Source organism: Trichomonas vaginalis, chromosome I (genome assembly GCF_026262505.1).
Source record: "Trichomonas vaginalis G3 chromosome I, whole genome shotgun sequence".
Taxonomy (NCBI): Eukaryota; Parabasalia; order Trichomonadida; family Trichomonadidae; genus Trichomonas; species Trichomonas vaginalis.
The window spans coordinates 19679636-19701313 of record NC_067203.1 but is presented as its reverse complement, the minus strand read 5'-3'; the positions used below and the strand labels follow the sequence as shown (position 1 = coordinate 19701313).

Here is a 21678-nt window from a genome sequence, read left to right as displayed (position 1 = left end):
AAAATCAATAGAATTGACCACATATATCTGTTTAATCCAAAAATATTATTAGAATCATATTTAATAAAAATGCTATGCTTTTAGAAATAAACGGAAGAATAAACGCACTGTTTCAAACCGTCAAAATTGAATTTGTGTCAAATATCTTGAATTTACAATTTTAGCTATTTAGATAATTAGAGAAGCATTTGATCAATTTTTGTGTTAAACAACTATTTTTCGAATTTCTGAGATATGAAAATTAATTCACTAACTTCTTAAAAACATGAATTGAATGAAAACTCTTAGAAGAAATGTTCATATCACTTTCATTAATGGAGTACAAGGATGATTCCGAGTTCTTGGATGATATCCAGAAGTCCAAAACCCGATCTAAGGAAATCGTGAGAATGCAAATGCACTTAGCTTATCTTGATGAATCAGAGCCCGCAAGTGAAGATGAAAATCAAGCACCAGCTAATGCCGAAGAATTTAAAGTTGTCAGAAAGTTTAGCTTACAAAAATTCCTTGAGGCACACCCAATCTTAAATGTCAAAGACCTTTGTAACTTTTCTTTGGATCAACTCTTGTATTTAGTTGATGTTGTTCGCGAGCATGAGTTTTCATCCAGACGCGGTCGGAAAAACGGTTGTGATCCATTAGATGCGTTATTCCTAACATTAACTTACTATTGCACTTATCTTCCATTGCAAAAAATGTCAGGAATTGTTAGTTTGAAACAGAGTTACCTCAGCAAAATCATTAACAAAACAACAAACAGGATGTTCCCAATTTTCATTGCTGAATTCATTCCAAAACAATATTCTCCCTGTGACAAGGAGTTCGATAACTTTCCAACATGTGTTGCTGCAGTTGATAGCTCTACTATTCCTTTTACCGTTCCTCTTGATCTTGCTGAGCGTAAAAGTTCATGGGATGCTAAAAACCATTGCAATGGTATGAAGGTTCAAGTTCTTGTTAATCCTTTAGGACAGGTAATTCACATGAATACAAGTTTTTTAGCTTCAGTTCACGATAAGAAAGTATTTGATTTATCAGGAGCTTCAGATTTTTTACATGTCCAACGTGGAGTTGAATCTGTTGCATTAGGACTTCTTGCAGATAGAGGTTACATCGGTATTCAGAAATACCATCCAACAGCCGTCATTATGCAAAGAGGTGATGACGAAGAAGTTACAAAACGCAATAATGCGATTGCACATGATCGCCAAATTGTCGAACGCCGCTTTGCACGCGATAAAAGTAATTGGAGTGTCTTGGCAATAGGATATCGTGGTGAAAAAGGCAATCTTCCACTTATTGTTCAAGGATTGTTTGCTTTAGATAACTATCACATCGATTCCACACCTCTCAGTGAGAAGGATAACTGCGATTTTCCTTGCACTCCAAAAGATGAAAAAGAAGCTGCAGCAACACCAGAACCAAATGGTTCAGGAAGCCCAATGCCAAAGCCAAGATGTGTTCCAAAAGATCTTTATCTCCAAACTCCAGAAACTCCAATGAAGATTCCATCTCCACTAGCTGGATATGAAAAGATTGATAAGATACTTGTTAAAAGAACACAAAATGCAATCTACAACATCGAAACAAAAATGTCAATTCCAGGATTACATAATGAGGGAGCTACCTGCCATGTCAATGCCGTTTTGCAAGTTTTGTTCTACGTAAATACTTTCAGAAAAGATGTAATGGAGCATTTGGGAGATGTCGAATATACGCCAGTGAAAGCACTTGCCGAAATTTATGATCAGATGTTGCACTACCGCCACAAGGAATACACAATTTCATGCTCACAATTCATCACAACACTCGGCAAGCAATACTTCCAGCAGCAAGATGCCGATGACACATTTCAAAAGATTGTACATGATGTTACGGAATCAGCAAACAAACCAGATATTGCCGTTACATTCCAATATCAAACTGAAACTCCTGATGAAAGCTTCTATTCGGTTTCGCTTCACATTCCTCTTGGTGCAGCAGGTATTGATCAAGGAATTAAACAAATGTGCACAGATGATTCTCATATCAATGAAATCTCAACATTCCTCTGGGTCGACGTTCAGAGGAATTGGTCTGATCCAAATGTCTTCTTTGACAAATTTGAGATCAAGAAGAACTACAAAACTCAACTCAGTGATGGAACGTATGTATTTAAGATACATTCCATTATTGCTTATCATCAAGGTCATTTCGTTGCCTTCGTCAACAAAGGAAGAGTTTGGTTCATGCTCGACGATGAAATTACTTATATTGTTCCTGATGGTTTGATCAAAGGTCTTCAAGGTGGAGATGTTGGCAGCGATTTGTGGTCATATCTTGGTGGTGTCAAATGGCTTGCAAAATGTGTCATCTATCGCAAACACAAGTTCTATGGAGCTGGTGATGATGATGATTGAAAACAGTTTAATTTTTTTTAATCTTATTATAAGGGATAATTCTCTAAATATATGATTTTTTTCTTAAGTTAGTGAATATTTTTCTTGTGTGCTTTTACTTATGTGACATATAAAGTTCTGTCAAAATGTAAGCTATTGAATTTTTTGAGAGGGAAATAATCGTCGAGGAAGTAAAAAGTGACGCTTTAGGAAATATTATTAGAAATATGATAATAAATATATTTGGAAAAAATATGTTTTTTTCAAAAATTGAAATGTTCATAGAATATTTTGAAATATGTAGGGAATTGAATTCGGTAATATATGATAAACAGGATTTTTAAATTTCAAGGAAAAATAGCTTTTGTGAATACTTTTGAGAACTCTTCTCAAAGATCATGATTCAAATATATTAAGGAGCCAAAATATTAGAGATGAGTTCACAATCAAAATTTTACATTTTAATTATTTAGAAAAACGTATTAACCTCAATAAAAAAATATCTCAAAGATTAATAGTTAATTTAGGGTTTCCTAGCTATCTAGAGGGAATTGTTCCTTATGATGTATATATTTATAATGTATGCATCATAAGGAACAATTCCCTCCTTAAAACGAGAAAACTTGTTCGCAATCATTTCGCATTTCGAACAAGTTTTCTCGTTTTTAATAACAAACTAAAGGCTATGAGGCACTGATTATATATTAGTGCCTCATAGCCTTTAGTTCCCAGTAGATAGCTGGGAAACTTTCTCCAAATGATAAGTTATTTAGAGAAAGTTTCCCAGCTATCTAGAGGGAATTGTTCCTTATGATGTACATATTTATAATGTATGCATCATAAGGAACAATTCCCTCCTTAAAACGAGAAAACTTGTTCGCAATCATTTCGCATTTCGAACAAGTTTTCTCGTTTTTAATAACAAACTAAAGGCTATGAGGCACTGATTATATATTAGTGCCTCATAGCCTTTAGTTCCCAGTAGATAGCTGGGAAACTTTCTCCAAATGATAAGTTATTTAGAGAAAGTTTCCCAGCTATCTAGAGGGAATTGTTCCTTATGATGTACATATTTATAATGTATGCATCATAAGGAACAATTCCCTCCTTAAAACGAGAAAACTTGTTCGCAATCATTTCGCATTTCGAACAAGTTTTCTCGTTTTTAATAACAAACTAAAGGCTATGAGGCACTGATTATATATTAGTGCCTCGTAGCCTTTAGTTCCCAGTAGATAGCTGGGAAACTTTCTCCAAATGATAAGTTATTTAGAGAAAGTTTCCCAGCTATCTAGAGGGAATTGTTCCTTATGATGTACATATTTATAATGTATGCATCATAAGGAACAATTCCCTCCTTAAAACGAGAAAACTTGTTCGCAATTATTTCGCATTTCGAACAAGTTTTCTCGTTTTTAATAACAAACTAAAGGCTATGAGGCACTGATTATATATTAGTGCCTCATAGCCTTTAGTTCCCAGTAGATAGCTGGGAAACTTTCTCCAAATGATAAGTTATTTAGAGAAAGTTTCCCAGCTATCTAGAGGGAATTGTTCCTTATGATGTATATATTTATAATGTATGCATCATAAGGAACAATTCCCTCCTTAAAACGAGAAAACTTGTTCGCAATCATTTCGCATTTCGAACAAGTTTTCTCGTTTTTAATAACAAACTAAAGGCTATGAGGCACTGATTATATATTAGTGCCTCATAGCCTTTAGTTCCCAGTAGATAGCTGGGAAACTTTCTCCAAATGATAAGTTATTTAGAGAAAGTTTCCCAGCTATCTAGAGGGAATTGTTCCTTATGATGTATATATTTATAATGTATGCATCATAAGGAACAATTCCCTCCTTAAAACGAGAAAACTTGTTCGCAATCATTTCGCATTTCGAACAAGTTTTCTCGTTTTTAATAACAAACTAAAGGCTATGAGGCACTGACCTTATATCAGTGCCTCATAGCCTTTAGTTCCCTGTAGAAAAGATCAAAATTTTATTCTGATTTTAACTGATCTATATTTCGCTTGCGTTATTTGAATCTTTTCTTTTGCATATGTCATTCCTTTCACTTTTCGAATTTCATTTGCCTGCATGCTCTCTCGTTTTGGTTGAAAATCAACTCAATCTTAAAATGAACTTCTTCATTCTTTACAATAAATTCAATTTTTTTCGAGATATATCTTTATCTACCCCTATGTGAGCTGCATATTCTTTCTCGCTAAATTCTTTTGATTCTTCAGAGCTAAAAATCAAGTTTAATAAAAATAATGTTTATTCATAATTTTGAAAACCAAATTCAAATTTGAATGAGAATTTTTGAAAAAAATATAGAATATTTCAATAGTTTGGAATCTCTTCAACTTCCCACTGCTTATTAACACATTTTTTCCAGAGCGGTTTATCATCCTTGGTCCATTTCTTAAATTTTTGTTGTAAACCTCTCTTGGAGTGTATGGTCGAACTCCAATTTTTGGATGAGCGCCATGTGGCATGTCATTGTATTTTTGCCTGAATTCTTCCAATTCCTGATTGATGCTCTCAAATTCTGAAGACTTTGGAGCATTTTTGTCCAGTGATGGCCAGAGGCGTTCAATTTTGCCATTTTGACGTGGCATGTATGGAGCTGATTTTCTGATTTGAATGTCATAAGTACTCAAAAATTTTGTGAACTCTCCCTCATTTTCTTTACCGTTATCTGACCAGAAACAGAAAGGTGCTCCATATTTTTGAACTGTTGCAATTGCCACTTTTGAAGTTTCTGTTGAACTTTTGTTACGAAGCAATTTCAATGCTAACAAATAACGACTTTTGTCATCAATTATTCCATAAACCGGTAAAGTTTCTGGTTCTTTCAAAAAATGAATATCCACATGCCAGATTGTATTTGGAAGAATTGCTTCATAATCCACATAATATGCTTTTGGATTACTTTTATCTTTTTCTTTGTAAATTCCCAGAAATTTTGCTGCCTTAATAACTGCATTGTAACTGATTTGAAATTGTTTTGGATTCATATTGAGAGTCCAATACAATTTTTGAACCCCACATTTGTAATTTTCATAAGAATTCTGAACCTTCAAAATTAATTTTGCAAATTACCTCAGACTTTTCAGAGGATTGAGTGGCAACTCAATCCTCTGAAATAGTCTGTGGTAATTTTTAGTCTCTACACTATTTCAATATAAGCTCCATTTTTAAACAGTTTTTAAAAATCGAGCATTGAAAAGTGTGATGAGACTCTGGAGTTAATTCCTCTTGTGGAGGACCACTTTTAATTTTTGGTGTACCACCGATTTCTTTGAATGCTTTTTTGAGAGTATTTCTTGAAATTTGTTTGAAAATTGTAACATTTTGATAAGAATATGGAACTTTTTTCAAAACTGTTGCGTATGTTAACTCACCATAAGGATGTCAATTCGGAAAATTGTTTTCATTTTAGGAGAATATAATTTTCCTTTTCGAAAATTTAAAAAGTGAGACGCGCAGGATTCGAACTTTTTTAAAAGTTGATTTAAATATATTCTAGTGTGGATTCTAAGGATAATATCATATTTAAAATAAGAATATACTAGTTTAGGTGGTATAATTTTTTTCGATAAATTTGAGAGCATGTACGTTTAGGACATCAAAAGTGTCAATTCGCTCAGCGAAAGCTGAGCTAGCTTCGTTCTCGAAAGAATAGGGAAGGAGTGAAAGAGAGTGATACAGATGTTGACACATTCATATCATTTCAACAAATTTTGATCAAATTGAAATGCAATGAAATTCAATTCACTTCATATCCTTCAGTCAGTACATTGACATCCTTCTACATCACAATGATAACTCGTGCATCAATAGTTCTACAACTAACTCAGAAAAAACAAGATTTTTCCTTCCAGCTTACAGCTTTTAAAAAGTTTCGATGATAAAAATCACTCTACTCTTGTTTATCGATATGTTGTGATAGTAGGTAAACGTATTCTTATCGATATTAATAAAAATATTTTTACGAAAATCTGAACCAATTACAGAGTTATTCATAAAGTTTATGATAACTGTAATTACTTCATCTTTGTTTTATATTTGAATAAACAATTTAATTTAATTTGCATAATTTTTTTAGTTGAAAGACAGGAAACTTAGTTGAGTTTGTATTATTTTTATCGTTCAATTCATTGTATATGTGAGTGATCCAGATATTTAAGATATTTAGAAAAAAATTTATTAATTTGATTAATAAATTTTAATCAAAATAGCAAAAATCTATTTGATAGCTGTAAGCAAAAATAATTTCTATTTCAACCAAAATCACTTATTTTCATATAAACGTATAAAATTGTCAATTTTATGAGAATAAATTTAAAATCTCATGAAATATAAAGGAGAGTAATATTTTTCAATTTTCTTTTTTTCTTTCTCTCAAATATTTTCTATTGGGAATTTTCTTGTTATCAAAAAATAATTTTAATATTTGTTTATTTCATTACATACAATAAAATTTTAAAAACTCTATTTCTTCACAAGAAAATTTTTTTCCTTCATATGAAGAAACATTTTGTTCTCCATTTGATGCTGAGTCTAAATCTCGATTTTTGAATTTTCTTCTTTCCAAATTTCTTTTTTCCAAATTAGAAGTTTAATTCAAATTTTCAATAGTTTATATATTTTCTCAAACCGTCTTAGATTTTCTCACTTTTTAGGGATTTTCTCTCAAAATATACAAAAATAGTAATACCAATACATGTGTCTAATATACTTTAAAACCATCGTGATAAAATTCAAAAACGAAGAGTTCTTCTCTCCAAATTTTTTTCAAAATCAAAAAAATGAGATAAAAAAATATGTTTGGAAAATTCATTTTTAGCATTTTAGGAATTTTCTCACTTTTCTTCCAAATTGACATCCTTACTCACCACTTTCAAGTTTTTCATACATATATCTTACCCATTCATTTGGAATACTAGGTCTCGAGTTTTCGTTCATTTTTTTTACTTTATAAAACTGTTTATTTTTCAGAATTTTTAAATTTGAAAAAGTCCATTCTATATCTGATAAATAATATATTATTTTTCAATCAAAATATTTTGATTATCATCTCAAAAGTGTTCTCAAAACCTAGTTTTTCTTATTTTGGATAATCTTAATATTTATATTATTGTAAACTAATTGAACACCATATGTTTTTGTATACTTTTACAAAAAAATTGATAGATTTGTGATACTTTCCCCGACGATAGAATTGAATAGCTTACATTTTGACAGAACTTAATATGGAACACTTATTTAAGTATTTAGTATTATTACTTAAAAATTTTGAACATTTATTTTATAATATTGAGATTTAAAATAAACTATTGCTCGATCGTATCTTTATTTGCTCTTTTAATAAAAAATCTAACTTACTATTGATTAGATATTGATTTAAAAAAAATAATATAATAGCATAATAAAATTTTTTTATTTCCCCCGTACAAAGATATAGCCGTAACAAGACATTAACGTTTGGAAAGTAAATTTGAAAAAAAGTATTATATTATAAAAGAAGTTACAAATTTTTAGAATATTTTTGTAAAATAAGAGCAAAAAGTAGAATGCAAACTCTTCGGGTACTAAAACCTGCCATTAAATTGAGATAAATAATAGATTTTGTAAAATTTTGTTGTAATTCTTGTATCAGTCTTGCCTTGAGTATGAGTTTGAGTCTACCCTTGTTTCCATATTGCCTATTCCTGTTTTAATGCGGCTATTCCTATTCCAGTTTTTGGTGCTTTTCTATGATAACCAAATTGATTTGGTTATCATAGAAAAGAGACCATTATAATGCTTAAAATTAATTATGTTTAGGGCCGGTTTATTGGGATAAGGAAGTTTATAATACGTGAACACTTGTTTCCTCATCGAAAAGTCATAACGCATAAAGTCGATGTTTCCTTAGTACAAAAAGTGACATATGACGCTTAACTCTTTATCCAGATAATGACCATATTTATGGGATTAAAAAGTTTAGGAAGCTTCTCCCCATTTTCAAACAAATAATAATATTGCTTGATATAATGTTTGCCTTACAAAAATGTTTCCTTTGTCTTGCCACCATAGATATTCTATTTTGTCACTTTTTGCGCCCGCCGTGCCATGTATAAATAATATTAAATTATTTCAAACAAAATAAAAATAATATTAAATTATTTCAAACAAAATAAAACTTTAATTTTTATCAGATGCAGGGGTATTATGTTTCTTCTTTGCAGCAGCTTTAGGACCAAAATTACTTGTTGGATTTTGGTAAAATCTGCAAATTTTCTTTTCTTTCTTTAATCTGACTTCAATTTCCTCATCTGTCTCCAGATTCACGTCATATTTCGGTTTGGCCTCCAAAATTTTCCTTGCAACAGAGTCTGCTTCTGGAAGTTTCTTTCCTTCGCCGAAATACCATTTTCTGCAGATATCCCAGATGAGTTCTGATGGGGCATCAGTCTTTATTTTGCCGGCATCGCAATGTGTCAACGAAACATGGAAATTTTGTCTCTCAATTTGGGTATAAATTAAAGCTCTTGGAGGACAACTAGCTTTAATGATGCTCGTGAGAGCTCCTATATCGTAGTAAAACAGTGCTTCTATTTCGTTGCGACAACAATTCAAAACTCCTTCAATTCTTGGAATTGTTTGTAGATTATGCATTTTTGGCAATAATTCGAGTACTTGGTCGATGAATTCTTTGCTGTGGAGAGGTCCGTTATAGAAAGGACCTCCAATCTTTAATGCTCCGCCTGTATATGGATCTTTTGTAAATTCAAGTTCGACATTTGTAGGTCTTATGACTGCGTTTGTATTCTTTATGGTGCATACACCTAATGGCTGCAACCAAAATGACTTACTATCGTTGCTGTAAAGCATAATTGAAGTTAATGCGGCTGATTTCTTTGCTTCGAGCGGTTTATCGTGTATTCTTACGAATAGTCTGATATAGAAATTAGCGGCGAGACAAATAAGTGGTTCAATGGATCGTTTCAGGCGAGCAGCGATATTAATAAGAGTTGTTAACAAACATCTGATTCCGAACTCATGTCCGAACTCAACATTAAGAGGAACGCATCCATACCATTAGTATGCAACATCAGGTTGGACACCACAAAGTGTACGTCCATCTGTACTTGTTATGCACAGTAAAGCTCCATCAGTTGCTGCTTTAACGACACCTTCAAGGAATGGTGCAGCTGTAGAGTATGGATCTAAGTCTAAAACTTGAAATTGGTTTTCATTTTCAAGCATTTTTTCTCTGGCGTCTCCTTGAGATGCAGTAACAAGATTAGAAACTTTGTTAATCAAAATATTTCTCTTGATGATCTCAACGGCTGCTTGATCCAAGTCATTGGCGATAATTTTTTTAACTCCTGAAACTTCTTTTGCATAACGAATTGAACGAAGTCCAGAAGCTGCAAATGCTTCAAATATCGAAATATCGTCCTTTATACTATTCCTATATGCTTGAATAACTGCACAAGTTAAATCTCGGTTAAATTGTTGAACTGGATTGTAAAAAATTTCATTTTCAGTGTATTCCGCAGGCATGTATATATTTGCAGAGCCTTCTGAAAAGGCAAGCTTCTCATTTTCCTTTGGAATACTTTCGTCCTGACCCATAAAAAGTGACAAAACTTTAGATTGAGTTTTTATCAATAATTATGAATTTAAATAGGAATACAAATAGTTTCAACGATTATATAATAAACAGAAATTCATCAAAAGTGACAGCTCTCAATTTTTTGACATTTGTAAATTCTAAATTGAATGAGAAAAATGAAATAATACTAAGCATAATACAATATTCTAGATTTAATTATAATTAGGAAAAAGTTAGTTTTGAGAGTACTTTTCATAGGCATATAGAATGAAATCTTCTGAAAAATAATATCACATAAACTCATATTATTTTCTAATATATAACTATTTTATATAAAAATCAAATTCAATGATCTTAAAAGCGAAGGATAAACCTCAAAATTTACGAATATAATGAGTGGGAATATAATGCTTATCTATCATAAAACCATATGAAATATCAATTTTTGCTTTACGCCTAATTTTTGACGACAATTAGCAAAAAATGTTAAATGTTAACACTCAGTCCATTTGAATATGAAAAATAAAATTGACTTTGATTAAATGTTTTTATTTATCATGCAATTCTTCTTGCGACCAAAGATTTGAATAAAAGTTCAAAAAATAAGATAGCTTAAAAAATAATATACGGTAGTGTTTACTAATAGATGAATAGTATATAAATTCTATTAAAATGGATTTGATCCAAAAAAATATATAAAATTTGATCATAAATAAAATTGTTTAGTAATCATTTAAAATGATGTAATTATTCAAATTTTGCTAAGACCCATTCGTCTTTGATACATAACTCCCATTTTTGCATTTCTGGCTCGTACCAAAATTTTGAAACTTCGAATAATTCGTTAGGAGTGTAATTACTATTCGTTTTTGGATTAATATCGAGAGATAAATGTGGTGTATTGTTGTATTTTTCAATGAACTGCTGAACCGAGTCCTTGATTTGTTGAATATCATCCAACTCGTCTGGCAAAAACTTTTCTAAGCTTGGCCACAGGCGCTCCACCTTGCCGTTCTGTCTTGGCATATGCGGCAAGGTGTGCTTCCAAACTATTCCGTTTTCCTGCATAACCTGGCCGAATTCACCGCAGTTTTCACCGCCGTTATCGGTCCAGATGCAGTAAGGAATAAACTCCTCTAAAAGTTTTCTTAAAACCTTCGCTGTTGAGTTGGAAGACAGTTAGTAAACATATCTTGGGTACGGCGGCACTGCGCGCCTCCTTACCCATTATATGTGAATTTGACACTTTACGAAACCGCTAACGTATATTTTACAACACAAACGACAACACTAACTTAACCTTAAATATTTACAAAGCCACCAACCTCTTCACCCACTAACGAACTCACTAATGAAAAAATAAACGTTCTCATAAATTTTCCTCAATATCTTCATCATCAGTGTTAACCCTATTGTAGTCATACTTGAAGTCATAAACTTTCTCTAACTTCTTAACGTACAATTTACATAACTTACCTTCGTCATCGTATGTTTAATGATATAACTATTTCTATCTTTATACACAGTCAATGAAAAGTCAACTGGTCTCGGATGTATTTGAAAGAACATGTTATGCTCAGGAAGGAAGAATAAATGTTTAAATGTATGTTTGTTATACTGTGGAATTCGAATGAGTTGCTTTTGTTCTGTCATTTATATAAAAATAAAATAAAAAATAAAAAAAAAATAAACTTAAAAATAAATGATATCACCACTCCCACACGTATGAAAACATAGCGAAAAAATAAATTTAGGTGAAGTGGTGAAATCACCTCTTTTTTCACCTCTTTTTTCACCCACACTAACGTTTTCACTAACGAACTCACTAATGAAAAAATAAACGTTGTCAGAGGTGAAAAATAAATTTAGGTGAAGTGGTGAAATCTCACCTCTTTTTTCACCTCTTTTTTCACCCTGTTGAATTCATTACTTTATAACTCTCTTCCTTTATCCAACTCTTCTAACTTCTTCTTAAGTTTAGCAATGTTGTACTCATGAAGTTTAATTTTTCTCAAAATTCCTTCTCTATCTAATGGTTGTTTTATCTTTCTAAACTGAACTCTACCATCCTTCATAGTATGAATGTAAAAACCTTCTGGAATAGTTCCTGATTTAATGTATTCTACCAAAAACTTTTGTTTCATTGCTTCAGTGACTTTATTTGTCATTTCAATCAAATAAAAATTTTAATATTAAATAAAAATAACGTTATTTTTTCAGTAAGGAAACGCAGGAGTTTTACGATTTATTTGAGGAGTAGGTTCTGGTTTAAATGTTGGAGTCGGTTTTGGAGTTGACTTTTGAACAGGAGTTTGTAATTCCATAGGTTCAGGAGTCATTGAAGGTGTTGTTTGTGAAGGCGTTGGTTTTGACGTTGGTTTTGGCGAAGGTGTTGGGAGTTTGTTTAACTTCAGCTACTTCAGTATTATTTATAACATTTGCTTTTTTTTCTTTCAACATCATTACTGCTCCTGCTGTAGCTAGCAAACCTAGTGGGAGACCATATTTTATATAAGGACTTGACCAAATGCTATTTTTGACAGGAGCTGGCGGAACACCTAACCTTGGCGAGACTGCTCTTTGCCATTTGTGCAGCTCGTAAGAAATATTCAATAGGTGTCCATAATCGTTTGGTAAAGTTTGTTTCATAGATGGTGAAGGTTCACGAGAGCTTGATGAAGAACTCATTTATAAGATTTAAAAATAAACGTTCATCCTTTATTCCTCACTGTCGTCAGTTGCTAAGTTATAGTCGTCAAGTCTTATTATGGGGATGCCATTAGCACGCACTTGAATGGCAAAGCAACAATCCCTCATAAATCCAATAAGTGGCTTTGGTACGTTTTCAGTTGCTAGTTCAATAGGTCCTTTAACAGACAATTTGTATGTTATTGGAGCAGTAGATGTTTGACCTTGCTGGAAGCAAAAGTCCACTTCTGTTGGAAAACCACATAAGAAATGTGTGTTGTCATAGCTATCCCATTTATGTTCCACACTACCATCATCCACCAATGACCTCATAACATCTTCATTAAATCCAATCATATCATTGTTTGTATTGCAGGCGTTCGCAACCATTTCATAAAATACAGTCCATATGATTTTTCGGTTCTGCAGGCATATTTCCATAAGCTCCCATGGAAAGCTGAAGATATTTAAACTTAGGGTTCTCAAAATTAACATAATAGTTGTCTTTCTTTTCTAAATAGTGCCCAAATACTTTTAAACATTTAATAGCGTATAAGCTGCTGTAAATGTTGCCACTTGAACTATCTGTATTCTTTGAGAATGAACCGTCCATAGGAATCCAATCCATAACTTGTAACAGGAAAACATAAAGCCTCGTTTGTATAATGTTCTACAAGTTCTGTATAAATGTTAGGGTCTAAAGAGAATGACTTTGGATGAATGAAACATTCATTAAAATCCATCTTTGTTCGAAATAGTTGCTGGGTTACAGTTGTAATAGTAACTGTTCCACTAGCTTCTATTGCCTTCGTTATCATAGTGAATGGTTCATTCCATGGAACAAATTTATTTGTCGGTGGATTTGAATCTGAAGCAAATGCAACTTTAAGAGTTGGATTGAAAGCAATGATATCATTTACAGATATAGATGTGCATTGTAAGGCGTCGCTACTGAACTTTACTTTAAGCTGAATGTTTCCTGCAAAAGCTGGAATAAATCTTATAGCTTCTAATGGTAAAAACTTTCTAACAGGAATTCTTAAACGAAGCTTAAAATCAAATGATTTTCCTGCTGTAATTGGACCACTAACAATTTGTCCTGTTCTGCATGTTCCCGAATGACTCCATACATCTTCATGTCGAGTCTTTGAGAAAACATCTACTTTCTTTATTTGTTCGGTAGTTTGTGAGTTTGAAGTTATATATGCTTCTTCTCTTGCGTTGTCTTGAGAATATACGATACGACCATTTGCAAGGATTTGATATCCAGCAACTGCATAGAAAGCGTCATCGAAACCAATCCAAAATCCTGGTGGGTTTGTTTTATTGGAACCTGAACCAATTTCTTTATCTACAATAAATTGACCTTCCATTTTATACGTAATGAATGTATTGTAAAGGTCCAACATATTTTCACCAGGAGGTGAGAGATTGAATGTTACCCATGTGTTATCTTTAGCAGTTCCAGGTTGTGATGGAATCTTTGCGTCAGAATATTTTCTATTAGTGTCACCAATTTGAACTGCATTGTCTATGATATCGAAATATGAGCGAATCTGATGAATATGCTCTGCTGGAGTAAATTCGTTTAGCTGTTCGTTCTGCATGTATTTACTTCGGATAAAAATATCTATTTACTTCATTATTCTCACTCTTCTTCTTGGAATTCGTGGTGGAAATTGTTTCTTGACATTTTTAATGAACTGTACATTCTCTTTTGTCTCAACTTCTTTCACTGGTGGGTCAGGGTTCTTTGACTCGGTTTGCTTTTCAATGAAATTCACGAACTTTGCAATAAGCTCTTGGTTCGTTATTGAAAGTACATCTGGCTTCTTTTCTTCTTGTTCTTTTGGTGGTTCAGTTTGAACAGAAGGTTTTATATGGGCTTCGTGTACTTCACCCTTGCCATGCACCTTAATGTTGTCGCTCTCTGCATTCGCTAATGGAACCTTTCTTTTTCTTACGTATATTTTACCATCTTTACTCTGACTTACATAATAGAAAGGATGTTGTATTCCTCTTGCGTCATTTAATATAATAGACTCTCGCTCTGATTTTGACAAGCTCATTTTACATCGGTTAAAGTTTTAATTTTGTTTTTTATCTGCAATCAAATGACTCAGACAAGCCCTACGGACAAGACCCAAGGGGTTATAGATGTTGAAGCATTGAAGAAAGAAATTCGTGAGCAAATTTTATCCGAACTGAAGGAACAAAAACAAGAACAAAAGCCAGAGAGACCAAAGAGAAAGTTAAGTGAAAAACAACTTGCTGCATTAGCTGCTGGAAGACAAAAGAACCCAAGACTACTGGCGAAAAAAGCTAGAGAAGAAGCTGAAGCAAAAGCTAAAGAAGCTGAAGTGAAGAAAGAGTAAATGGTTTATTTTTATTGGAACTAAATGTATAGACAAATACCTTTATCTGTTGCGTTCAGTAGTGAAAACCCTGACGTCAAAATAAAGGGGAACAGAGTAACGTTTAAGTTTCCAACAGACTGGATTGTGAACATAAATGAAGAGAAGTACATTGGCATAACATCTATGTATATAACACGTGCATTTAGGAAAGTTGACTTTATACTTCAAGTCGAGATAGAAAATGACGAACAGTCTTTAAGCGCCCAAAACATTCACATATACAAATACTTTAAAGACGATACAACATTGCAACAATGTATGATTTCATTTAATGAGATGTTCGAGAAAAAGTTCAACATTGAAGTACAAACTTTACAGCCTTTACGTGAGTTTCTTGCACAACTGAAAGAAGAAGGTAGTCAGCCACAACTTATAGACTTTCATTATGAATTTAATGAAAATGAAGATGGAACACATGACTGTCAATTCATTGTATTCTCACCATTCAATGAAGTCGCTAAAGAGAAAGAAAATCCATTACGTATAAGATTTCAAATCTCCGAACCAAGTGATGATTTTAAGAATGTTTTCAATTATGATGCAATGCTTCCGAGGAAAAATGAATTTTCAAAGATTGTAACACCTGGCATTTGGGATAGAAAGCAGGCTATATTATATTCAAACTTAAGTAAGGGAGTTGAAAATGAGTTCATTGGTCATACAAGAACTTCACCACTTCCTAACCCTAAATACTATAAATTAACTGGCTTCAATCGTGAGTTTTGGATAGACATGTTCTCCACTCATGACCATAACTGCCCAGTGTTCTTACCTCCAGACCATAAGGACTGTCTCTACATTGAAGCACAACTCTTAAACTCTACCATCGCAGTATTGTAAAATCTACGCTAGCTTTATTTTTATCACGAATGACCTCATTGCTGACAAAAATAAATGACCTCATTCATGATCTCATTGCTGACCTCATTGCTGACCTCATTCATGACCTCATTGCTGACCTCATTCATGATCTCATTGCTGACCTCATTCATGACCTCATTGCTGACCTCATTCATGATCTCATTGCTGACCTCATTGCTGACAAAAATAAATGACCTCATTGCTGACAAAAATAAATGACCTCAGAACTTAAGCTTACGAATAAAGCTTGTTTTAGTCGTTATTGAGAAGTTAAACTTCTCTTCAAAGCAAGGTTGACATGACTTACATAAGTCAAATCCAATCTCTTGACCATCATGAAGTGCTTTATAAAGTTTCATGACACTGAACTCAGAGTCTTTGTCAAATTTTCCTTGCGGAACCATTAAACCTTTATCTTCATCATAGAAACACTGAACAGAGTCAGGAAACATTTCATTAGCGGTTAAAGCAATAACATCTTGCTTCACGCCTTTCATTCTGCAGTGAAATGCAACTTCATTTAAATCGTTAGTGAGTAAGTCTATGTAGGTCTTCTTTCCACAAAATATTGACTTGTATGCTAAACTTTGTTTTCCAGGTGTTATTTCTGCGAAGTCAGAATGAAATTGACCAAGGTTTTTACCAATGAGAACTCTTCCATAACGTTTCTCAAACTCTTCAGCTAAACGAGGGATATCTTCATTGTAGAGATGCATACTGTCCGTATCGCTATAAAAGATGTCCATTCCTAAGTCTTCAATCGTGCAAAACACTTCATTCATTATTCTCTTCGACATAGACAGAATGTTAACACCAAGTGGACAGAAGTTAAAGTGTCTACAAATGCTTTTTGTTAGTTTGAATATAGTTTTATCTGAACCATCCAAACCTTCGAACTTCACTATATGGTTGTAATTTCTTATAGCATATCTTATAGCATCTTTGTCATTTACTATGGTTATTTTTGACTCAATAGGAGATAGAATAGTTTTGCCATAAATACTGTTCAGAATGAGCTTTATATTTTCTTGCAAAGGATTTCCTTCTTTCTTATACTTTAACCTTAACTCAAACAACTTCTTTACTTCATCTCTTATTCTAATATCTCTGTTTCCATCGTAATAGTATCCTTGCAACACTTCACATTTGACACCTTGATATTTTATAAGGTCCTGTAATGTTATATGGTCAACATACATTAAACAGCAAGTGTTTGAACTTCTGGGAACGTTAAGTTCTGGATTTAGTTCAGGGTCACAAACTATTAAAGGAAAGTGTCTATGTATTCCAATCTCTGTTATCTTAATGAAAACAAAGAAGCCAGACATAAACTTTTCACCAATGGGTTCCTTTTGGTCGTCATCGAATAAATGTCTCATGAGATACTCTGTGCTTAACATTTCTTTCTTCATAACCTTTGGAATACCTTCTAAAGTATAAAGTCTTGCTATAGCTGATGGATATAATGAAACAGCGTCGAAGTCAGCAATGAGTTTCTTTTCGCTCTTTTGTTTCATGTTATCTGACAACATACATCTTCCACCTTGAATGCATCTCGAAATAAATTCTCTTGGTTTATTTGAGAGGTCATAAAGATTTCCATTCGGGAAGTATACTCTGTTCTCAAACAATTTGTTAGCAATAGAACAAATACTAACGTAGTCATAAACGTTTAAATCAAACTCTTTCAATAAGTCATTGCGGAACTTTACAAAACCTTCTCTTAAAATTCTTACATCTTGTTTGCAGTAAAACGTGCTATATTTTTCTAAATCGAAATGGTTTTCATCTATTCTGCAACCTTTGATGGAATCTATGTTTTTCATAAATGTATCTGCATCCCGGATAAACTTACATGCTTCAGAAATAACACCAGTTCTGTTGTCATTTGCTAACAAAACACTGCTGTAGTAGTTATATGGAAATACTTCTTTCGGTCCTGTTTGTAAGTTAAACATAGCAGGAAATAGTTTAAGTTTCTTATTTATAACACTGTAAGAGTCTTTTATAATAATTGCCCTTCCTTTATATAAGCCAGTTATTTGCATTGTTCGTGAACCTTTAATGATGGGAGTTCCTTTCACTTCTGTCATGTGTCTTAAGATGAAGTTTATATCATAGCTGAGGTTATGGAAATATATTAAACTCTTGTCAGGAAGTCGCTCCAAAAATTCTGTTGCACAGTTCTGACCCCAAATGCTTTCACTCACTGAACCATCTTCACTGTCATAACAGATGTTAAAAGCTTTATGAAAGCCATCCGTACTACACTCAAAGTCAGCAAAGAAAACATGCTCAGGAATGAACTTGCACTTATTTTTATTTACTTCTTTTGACTCGGCTTTCTTCTTCAGTTGTACACAATACTTTGGAGCATATGTCAAATCTTTAAATGGTGCAAGGTTCTGTTTATATAAGTCAGTCGTATATGTGAAAAGTTCTCCATAAGAAATAGGTTCGAAATATTTGCACTCCCACAATGTTTTCATAACATCCCATAGCGGTGTAGTTCTATCCATGCAAACTACATATTTATCTTCTCTCTTTGTATAAATCTTCATTTGTTTCTCAATGTTCATTCCACCACACTCCTTCAAGATTTCTATATAGTTGCGAATGAAGTATGTTGTCATTGGAAGTCTTTCATTTAGCATGTAGTGGTCTTCAACAAGAAGTAAGTCAATAGTTCGAACAGTTTTACATTCTTTTGGTATGTATCTCTTTATTTCATTATGTCTTGAGTCATTGAAGTAACCAATGGTAACATTAAATGCTATACCTGTTGCGTCAGAAATTTCTTGTACTTTACTTTGAGGAAAGTCTCTAACACGAATGACTTCTCTCATGTGGTCAATAGTTTCTTCATTTACTCCAGCCTGAATGCAAGCATAAACGAAACAATTGTCTTCTGTCATAAGTGCTGCAGTTCTTTTGTTCAGTTCATTGAAGATTTGGTAGCGTTCAAGATTTATAGGTAATGTGCAAAGATACTTCCAGAACTGACCGCTTCTCTTCTTATAAAACTTCTTTTCACCATTATCTTTCCAAAAGCTTTCTATAAGTGCTGGGTTTCCTGTTTGCTTAAGAGCTTCCAAAATGGCTTTCTGGTCATTTGTCAGTGTGCTTTCATCTCTATATGGTCTCTTTTTTGGTTTGCCTTTCTTTACATCTGACATCGTTAAGCCTTCATATTCTGTTAAATCATACATCTTTATTTCGGTAAGATTCTTTATGTTTGTCAAGAAGAAGTCATAGTGCATTTCAACAATACCTGCAGCATTTGCTTCTATCTCTGATATAAAGTTCTCCTTCAAGAGCTGATGTAGTAATGTTCCAATATTATTGAGGTTTAACGTAGAACATTCATACTTTCCACCAAGTTTATAACATACCATCCATCTTTGTTGGGAGTTTATTTTAATCTTCTCTAAGAGTCTCATGAAAACCTTACCGAAATGTTTGTGTAAATAGTCTCTGTTTGGTTCATCTAAAGCTTCGATGTTAAAGTCAATGAGTCTATTGCCTGACTTCACATTTCTCTTCCTATTCTCTTCATCTTTCTTTAACCATCTCTCACCTTCTTTTGGTTTGTCGTCAATGGAACGAATGACATCGTTAGCTTTGCGAACTTGTTCTATAGCACTTTTAAACATCTCTCTTCTCTGTTGTTTCAGTGTGTCGTCTCTCTTTCGTGTTTCTCCAACGTTCGCATTTGTTATGTCAAACATTTCTCTTCTTACTTCATGAGGTATTGAACGTCTATGATATAAGTCAATAGCAACATCATTTAAAGGAAATGCTCTTGCATTTATGAACTCATGAATTCTATCATAAGTTATTTCACCATTGTAGTCTTTAATGAAGTCAGCGAGTGCTTTTTTGTTTGTCGCGTAATGTTTTGCAACATCTATGTTAGCTTCTGTAAGAAGTTGTTTTATTTCCGAGTGTTCTAACTTAGACAACTTCCGATACATCTTTAGTAGGAAATAAAAAAATTTCTTAGAAAAAAATTAGCTTAGATTTTTTTAAGTTATTTTTCAAAATAATTTAATATTTTTATTTTAATGAAACACATGCAAGATTGTAAGTTCTTTTCATACAATGCTCTCGCTACTGTCATCAAGAATGAGTTCAATGGTGCTTCAAATGTTAATGTTATCTTTAACAAGAAGTTTGTGAAAGAATCTAAGTTTGGTCAGTATGTCAGACCATTAGCTATTGTCATTGACCGCAAACGTTATACTTCACAAGAATTAGCAGTAGTTTTGAAACAAAAGGGTTTCTTCGTGAATGTCAAAGATACACACTATACTATTATAAAGAACTCCAACATTGACTTCTTCAGTATTACTATGAATCTTTCCGAACAGAAAGAATATAAGAAGGGTGAAACAAATGTGAAATATTATCCTTCATCTCTGAAGACAATAACGAACAAAGATGTTATACAGAAATTCTTACCAAAGGTTGAAGAAGCTTCTATTGACATTGACGAAGGAAGTGAAATGGTTGAAGAAATAGACCCTGAAGCTATTTAAGCAAAAATATATTTTTGGTTAGTCTTCATATTGATATTTTACAACAATTCCCCAATGTATAAACTTTTCATACGCTTTTTCATAAGCTTTATATACCTTCAGAAATTTTGCATAATCTTTAGAAGCATTTAGATATTGTTTAAATGCTTTGTATGTCTTCAGAAATTTTGCATAATCTTTTACATGTTGTTCGTTCTCTTCTTCTGTCATGAGTTCCGAATATTCTAAATTCATGTTCTTTCATATGAGATAAATTTTATAAAAAAAAAATAAAATATAGCGTAGATTTTTTCATTCTTCCTCTTTGAAGTTATCGAAATATTCTGTTATCTTTTCTTTCAGTAGCGGTAAGTCTTCTTTGAATGTAAGTATTGTGCAACCGTTGATGTCATAGTGTGTTTGAGGAAGAGTATTTTTGACAATTTCCTTTATTTGCTCATTCGGTGTCATTGAAATCGGTAAGTTTTCACGATAGAACCAGTTTCTGTCAGATTTATATATTTTAGCGAGGTCATAAAAGCTCTTGTTGTTTCTTCTCACTAAATGCAACATAACCATATCTCTGTCTTCTTCTTTCTCCATCTCTTCAGTATATATCATATACTTATAGCTTTTTTCCTTTCCTTTTGGTACTGAACGTGGTATTCTTTTCTGTATGCTTTTGTCTTTGGATTCAATGACTTCATCTTTTGCTTGAAGTTTCTTTTCCATCTCTCCACGTTCTGCTTTATATAGTTCATCTAACATCATGAAAATATAACAAGCATAACGAGGTGAAGCCCATATTGCTACAGCATTTACTAAAAGTCTATGAACATAATATCCTCTCAAACCAGGAGCCAAATTCTTGCGATTTTCGTACGGAATCTCTACCCTCGGTTTTCCGAGGGTAGCAAACATATGAGGAAATTCTTCTAAAAGTTCTTTTGTCTGTTGGTTTTCAAACCAATGATATGCTTGCTTTGTAGAACGAAGAGCGTTCATTATACTTTGCATTTGGTACATGTCGTCTTTGACAGAACGAATGAGTCTCAATTGTTTGTTATACTGTATGTATTCGTATTCTTCATTTATGGTTTCATGAACGATAGCAGTTGTTGTGTTCTCTAATGTTGTCATTACTGTCTTTATATTCCGGATAAAAAAATAAATAAAAATAAAACTAACTTTATTTTTTGTGTTAAAGA

At 32.8% G+C, this 21678-nt stretch overlaps 12 protein-coding genes and 1 pseudogene across 13 annotated transcripts, besides 10 other annotated features; 5 read left to right on the top strand and 8 right to left on the bottom strand.

The window, feature by feature from the left end:
* Positions 1–1776: 1776 nt before the first annotated feature.
* On the top strand, positions 1777–2399 carry TVAGG3_1015410 (cysteine proteinases family; the record flags this gene model as incomplete). Its single annotated transcript, XM_001282460.2, has 1 exon — positions 1779–2399. A coding segment is annotated over one exon (621 nt), but the record flags the coding sequence as incomplete, so codon positions are not given.
* A 106-nt stretch (positions 2400–2505) lies between these two features.
* Positions 2506–2541: a mobile genetic element.
* A 365-nt stretch (positions 2542–2906) lies between these two features.
* Positions 2907–2992: a mobile genetic element.
* A 161-nt stretch (positions 2993–3153) lies between these two features.
* Positions 3154–3242: a mobile genetic element.
* A 161-nt stretch (positions 3243–3403) lies between these two features.
* Positions 3404–3492: a mobile genetic element.
* Positions 3493–3653: 161 nt separating this feature from the next.
* Positions 3654–3742: a mobile genetic element.
* A 161-nt stretch (positions 3743–3903) lies between these two features.
* Positions 3904–3992: a mobile genetic element.
* A 161-nt stretch (positions 3993–4153) lies between these two features.
* Positions 4154–4242: a mobile genetic element.
* A 3361-nt stretch (positions 4243–7603) lies between these two features.
* Positions 7604–7644: a mobile genetic element.
* A 926-nt stretch (positions 7645–8570) lies between these two features.
* TVAGG3_1015320 (tRNA (guanine-N2-)-methyltransferase protein) lies at positions 8571–9260 on the bottom strand (the record flags this gene model as incomplete). Its single annotated transcript, XM_001308957.1, has 1 exon — positions 8571–9260. One exon carries the CDS (start codon positions 9258–9260, stop codon positions 8571–8573), a length of 690 nt encoding a protein of 229 aa, XP_001308958.1.
* Positions 9261–9467: 207 nt separating this feature from the next.
* TVAGG3_1015310 (tRNA (guanine-N2-)-methyltransferase protein) lies at positions 9468–10007 on the bottom strand (the record flags this gene model as incomplete). Its single annotated transcript, XM_001308958.1, has 1 exon — positions 9468–10007. One exon carries the CDS (start codon positions 10005–10007, stop codon positions 9468–9470), a length of 540 nt encoding a protein of 179 aa, XP_001308959.1.
* An 81-nt stretch (positions 10008–10088) lies between these two features.
* Positions 10089–10125: a mobile genetic element.
* Positions 10126–10734: 609 nt separating this feature from the next.
* Positions 10735–11013, bottom strand: TVAGG3_1015290 (uncharacterized protein; the record flags this gene model as incomplete). The annotated part of the gene is made up of 1 exon (XM_051254663.1): positions 10735–11013. The coding sequence occupies one exon, from the start codon at positions 11011–11013 to the stop codon at positions 10735–10737; it is 279 nt and encodes a 92-aa protein (XP_051080237.1).
* Positions 11014–11180: 167 nt separating this feature from the next.
* Positions 11181–21678: part of a mobile genetic element that runs on past the window's edge.
* Positions 12207–12675, bottom strand: TVAGG3_1015280 (annotated as a pseudogene). The gene has a single exon. A coding segment is annotated over exon 1 (469 nt).
* TVAGG3_1015270 (uncharacterized protein) lies at positions 13727–14309 on the bottom strand (the record flags this gene model as incomplete). Its single annotated transcript, XM_051254662.1, has 1 exon — positions 13727–14309. A coding segment is annotated over one exon (583 nt), but the record flags the coding sequence as incomplete, so codon positions are not given.
* Positions 14310–14744, bottom strand: TVAGG3_1015260 (uncharacterized protein; the record flags this gene model as incomplete). Its single annotated transcript, XM_051254661.1, has 1 exon — positions 14310–14744. The coding sequence occupies one exon, from the start codon at positions 14742–14744 to the stop codon at positions 14310–14312; it is 435 nt and encodes a 144-aa protein (XP_051080235.1).
* TVAGG3_1015250 (uncharacterized protein) lies at positions 14790–15050 on the top strand (the record flags this gene model as incomplete). The annotated part of the gene is made up of 1 exon (XM_051254660.1): positions 14790–15050. One exon carries the CDS (start codon positions 14790–14792, stop codon positions 15048–15050), a length of 261 nt encoding a protein of 86 aa, XP_051080234.1.
* Positions 15075–15932, top strand: TVAGG3_1015240 (uncharacterized protein; the record flags this gene model as incomplete). Its single annotated transcript, XM_001308961.1, has 1 exon — positions 15075–15932. One exon carries the CDS (start codon positions 15075–15077, stop codon positions 15930–15932), a length of 858 nt encoding a protein of 285 aa, XP_001308962.1.
* TVAGG3_1015230 (uncharacterized protein) lies at positions 15962–16147 on the top strand (the record flags this gene model as incomplete). The annotated part of the gene is made up of 1 exon (XM_001308962.1): positions 15962–16147. The coding sequence occupies one exon, from the start codon at positions 15962–15964 to the stop codon at positions 16145–16147; it is 186 nt and encodes a 61-aa protein (XP_001308963.1).
* TVAGG3_1015220 (organellar and viral DNA polymerase type B) lies at positions 16175–19927 on the bottom strand (the record flags this gene model as incomplete). The annotated part of the gene is made up of 1 exon (XM_001292510.2): positions 16175–19927. The coding sequence occupies one exon, from the start codon at positions 19925–19927 to the stop codon at positions 16175–16177; it is 3753 nt and encodes a 1250-aa protein (XP_001292511.2).
* On the top strand, positions 20018–20491 carry TVAGG3_1015210 (uncharacterized protein; the record flags this gene model as incomplete). The annotated part of the gene is made up of 1 exon (XM_051254659.1): positions 20018–20491. One exon carries the CDS (start codon positions 20018–20020, stop codon positions 20489–20491), a length of 474 nt encoding a protein of 157 aa, XP_051080233.1.
* Positions 20783–21610, bottom strand: TVAGG3_1015200 (KilA, N-terminal/APSES-type HTH, DNA-binding family; the record flags this gene model as incomplete). Its single annotated transcript, XM_051254658.1, has 1 exon — positions 20783–21610. The coding sequence occupies one exon, from the start codon at positions 21608–21610 to the stop codon at positions 20783–20785; it is 828 nt and encodes a 275-aa protein (XP_051080232.1).